At 46.3% G+C, this 4,000-nt stretch overlaps 1 protein-coding gene across 1 annotated transcript; it reads right to left on the bottom strand.

Moving 5' to 3' along the window:
• Positions 1–53: 53 nt before the first annotated feature.
• LOC135830375 (rho guanine nucleotide exchange factor 7-like) lies at positions 54–3,879 on the bottom strand (the record flags this gene model as incomplete). The annotated part of the gene is given in 9 exon segments (XM_065342636.1): positions 54–148; positions 403–503; positions 675–759; positions 963–1,001; positions 1,508–1,663; positions 1,762–1,964; positions 2,067–2,148; positions 2,561–2,647; positions 3,399–3,879. Coding segments are annotated over 9 exon segments (1,010 nt in total), but the record flags the coding sequence as incomplete, so codon positions are not given.
• Between the last annotated feature and the right edge of the window lie 121 nt (positions 3,880–4,000).

Below are 4,000 nucleotides of genomic sequence, written 5' to 3'. Positions count from 1 at the left end.
AGGTGACTATTAGAAAAGAATGGCAAGAAACATGGGTCAGAAATAGACCTTACATATTTGTTGATCTTAGCGCTTGCAAGTATTTCTCCACGAATGCCTGTAGCTCATTGACATGCGCTTCCTCCACATTGATAGCATTCTGCAAGACCTGTTACATGTACAGCCATAATAGAGATTGACAAACAACCATAAACTCTCAACATGATTCTGGACAGAGGACTTTTACTGGAGGATTCATTTCACGAGCTGATCATTTTCATTTCCAGCAAACAATGTTAGAATCTGGGAGTGCAATCACAGGTGTGTTGTGTCCAAATAAGTACTTTAGATACTGAGCGCACTATGCTGTCCCCCTGGAGGTACAGCATATCGGAGTTCCACGGTAATGATAGCCCAACTTACCATACTGTGATACGAGGCTGGCTCACTTGGCGGCACGGTCATTGTGGACAGCTCTCCTAACGACTCGGTGTAAGATGGCGTACCTTCAATCACGTTACCATCTGTACAACAATGACGACAATGAACAACAACAACAACAACAACAACAGTTCTCTTATTGGCCACAGGCCATCATGAGAATAGAATATTTCAAACATCCAGCACGCCATTCCATAGACCAGGCTTGAACACTAACGTGTAGGGCAATGGATACATGAACTGATGGGGCTCACCTTTATCCATTTCCTTGGTGTAAGCACAGGGAAACCAACCGAGTTTGTCGTCCACTCTGCCTTCCCACCAGCCACCTTCCATTTTCTAGCATCATCCAAGATTCAAAACATATACTTGTAACAACAGCACAAACTACAGTATGCAGACTTACTTGATGATACATTGCCAGGTATGATAAGATACTAGGTAGTGCACTTCACATGTTAATCCCATACTGTACATTCACAAGGATCTCTGTGCTACATACAAGCATGCAGGAATTATTTAGACTTTAGGTATAGAGTTACCTGGGTCACTTCAATGACATCTCCAATGTGAAATTGCAGCTGCAGAACCAATCCATGGTGTGAAGGTAACCGATGATCCAAAGAATTCAAACACACATACACATACGCAAGTAACACACATACCGGTATGCACAAACGGACACACACACATGGAAACATGCACAATGATGTTGAACACACAACAGAGATTGAGACATGATGATATAATGCGGCCATTTTTAACGTTTCTTTTGTTATAACCCGTCGAATTTTTGTTTTTTGTTAACCTATTTGCCCTCCTTAGAAAGAGGGATTGGTCAAAAATTAAAGTGACACGACAAAGCCAACGTCATGGTGCGGAGGAAGAAACAAGAACGTCACCCACTGATGAAATGTCATGGGGGTGGAACCGGCTGTGTCAATTCAGAGTGGCTAGGCTATCACAATGTGAAGACTAGGAAAACCGTATCCTAATTTTCTGTGTTTGCACAGCACATTGGAGCTGCAGGTATATCGTGCCAGTCCGGACCGGTCACAAACAGGTATTAAGCAACGAGGACACTCACCTCGTCTATACTGGAGCCTCGGTAACTGTATGCAGCCTTGCATCGGCTGATTGCGGGCCGATCAGAGGCTGTACTCGTTGTCTGGCGGTTCCTCATGCCAGCTTCGAGAGCTAGCTCGGACAACTGACCCGACGACACAACACTACCGGATACATCCTGCAAGCAAAGGCACGGTATTGATAAATCGATAATTGTACAGTTGATACGCCCTCGGGCATTTAAAAAAACATTTCAACAGTGTGGCGTCACATTACCTTTGGTGGGAGACTCTGTATGCTTCTACGCAGCAAGGAGATGGGCTTCTCTGCGTACGGCTTGTCCATGACAGGAGCAGCCTCCAGGCCTGGCATGGCCGGTGCAGCAGCTTTACTGCCTGTACCCAGTGGAGCTGCTGCCGGGGGTGGGCCGGCCGGTGAGGATGACGAAGAATCAGATGTCTTCGGTCCCATGCCCATACCTGTAATGTACAGAATACAAGACCAGTGTGAGTGGACAGGAGTGCCACCGCCACATCAATACCACATTCAAATGTCCGTTAAGAATAGAAAGGTAGTCATACTTGTTGCCTTGCGTGCGAGCTCGGACATCGTAGACAGCACTGCATCCATGTCGCGATCTTCGATCAAGTCTTCCGGCGCAAACTGGTGACAAAACAATACACGGCAAAGAGCAGGTTTTTAATTACGATCAAAAGACTAGAACGGAGCTGGAGCACAATTTCAATAACTACGATATACAATACATGTATGGATGAAGTTCAATTGCCCGGAAAAGATACAGTCGTGGCCAAAGGAATCCGACCCGCGAGTCAAAAGCAGCGCCGTGTTTCCATTTGAATTACATCATGCATGTTCCCAAAAACTGATCCGAGGGCTGCAGGGGCCGCATGAGCCTTGGCGCTGCTTTCGGCACGTGGGTTGGAATTCTTTGGCCACAACTGTACAATATATGTACGGATAAAGAATTTTAAGTTCAAATCAGGCCTGGAAGATATACAATACATGTAAAGGAAAATTCAAATCAGGCCCAGATGACCTCACTGGCACTGCTCACCTTTTGCACGCCGATCTTGTCACATGCCTCGAGGAACGTGGCCACGTTATCGTTCCACGCTGGACGATTCTCTATGTTGTAGTTCAGCTACAGAACACACACACACACACACACACACACACGCACACACACGCACATACACACACGTACACACACACACACGTACACACACACACACACACACACATACACATACACACATACATGTACAAACATACGTGAGACTATTCTCCTAGTCACCAAAACTAAATCGAGCCACAATGTACTAGCCAAATATTGCATACGCAAAGGAAAAAAATGAATGGAATTTCAGGATTTACGTCAACGCAATCACACTGTGACCTGTAATTTCAAAAACGACACCAAGCAAAGGCTCTATGTCTAAGTCAGTAAATGTGGACAAGCACAACAACTGCTGTAGTTGCAGTCGTAGTTGTGTACCTGTCCTTAGAATACGAGTTTCTCAGACTGAGACCTACATGTGCGCTCTGGGTGTGTCCCTGAGACGTTTGAGAGATAACACTCCACAAACTCCAAACCAAAGAAGGACCAACTGTCAGCGAATGCCGCGAACACACACAAGACACCTGCTCTCGCTAATAGTAGCAATAGTTATCACCTATAGCAGTGCCATACTGCTAGGCAAAATTTGCATTTAATGAGGAATATGAGAAATTTATAGAACAGCACAAAGGCAAATAAATATACACCATTGAAAACTGCACTTGCACTTGAAGTATCTTCTTAGACAAAAGGCCAGCCACACGAGGTCTCGTCTCAGAGAGGAAAGCTGCCATGGGTATCGTAACGAACAAAATACACTGGAAGCGAGACTTACCGCTGCAGCGCTTCTCGGCTTCAGGCGGTTTGCTAGCTGGCAGAGCACCAGGCCATCCCTGAGCAGCTCGTGAAGATTGTGCTCCGTATTCTCTTCAATGACCAGGCCCTGCAGCATGAGCCAGGCTTTCACCTCGTCTGCCTTCATCCTCCGACCGGCCATTGCGACCAATCAACACTAAAACGCTGACGCCAGCTTCCGTTTGAGCCAAGTCGAGGGTCGCAGGAGGCAGCGAGGCTCAGCTACTCGAGACAACAATACTACACACACAGCGCGGCGCACTGCTACGAAAAATTGACTCGCTTGCACGGTCGGTGTTGTGCTGAGGGCCACGAGCTATGGCTGTATTGTAACTGCCCTCAGCCAAAGAGATGCTCTATCATAATGACCTATTCTGTACAAACGCACTGCAAGAAAGAGAAAAGCCAAGCTCCTTCCCAAGTGACACTAGTTGCGAAAATACAGAGAACAAAACATTGCCGCACTGCACTCAACAGCCAACAAAACAGACAAGCATGCAATGCAGGAGCTACGTACATCTACATACATGTACGTCATCGATGCATCTCTCTCTACTCTACAACAGTACAAGACTACATCAG

Source organism: Sycon ciliatum, unplaced genomic scaffold (genome assembly GCF_964019385.1).
Source record: "Sycon ciliatum unplaced genomic scaffold, ocSycCili1.1 SCAFFOLD_2750, whole genome shotgun sequence".
NCBI classification, from domain to species: Eukaryota; Metazoa; Porifera; class Calcarea; order Leucosolenida; family Sycettidae; genus Sycon; species Sycon ciliatum.
Note: the sequence above shows the minus strand (reverse complement) of the source record. Positions and strands in the feature narration are given on the sequence as shown.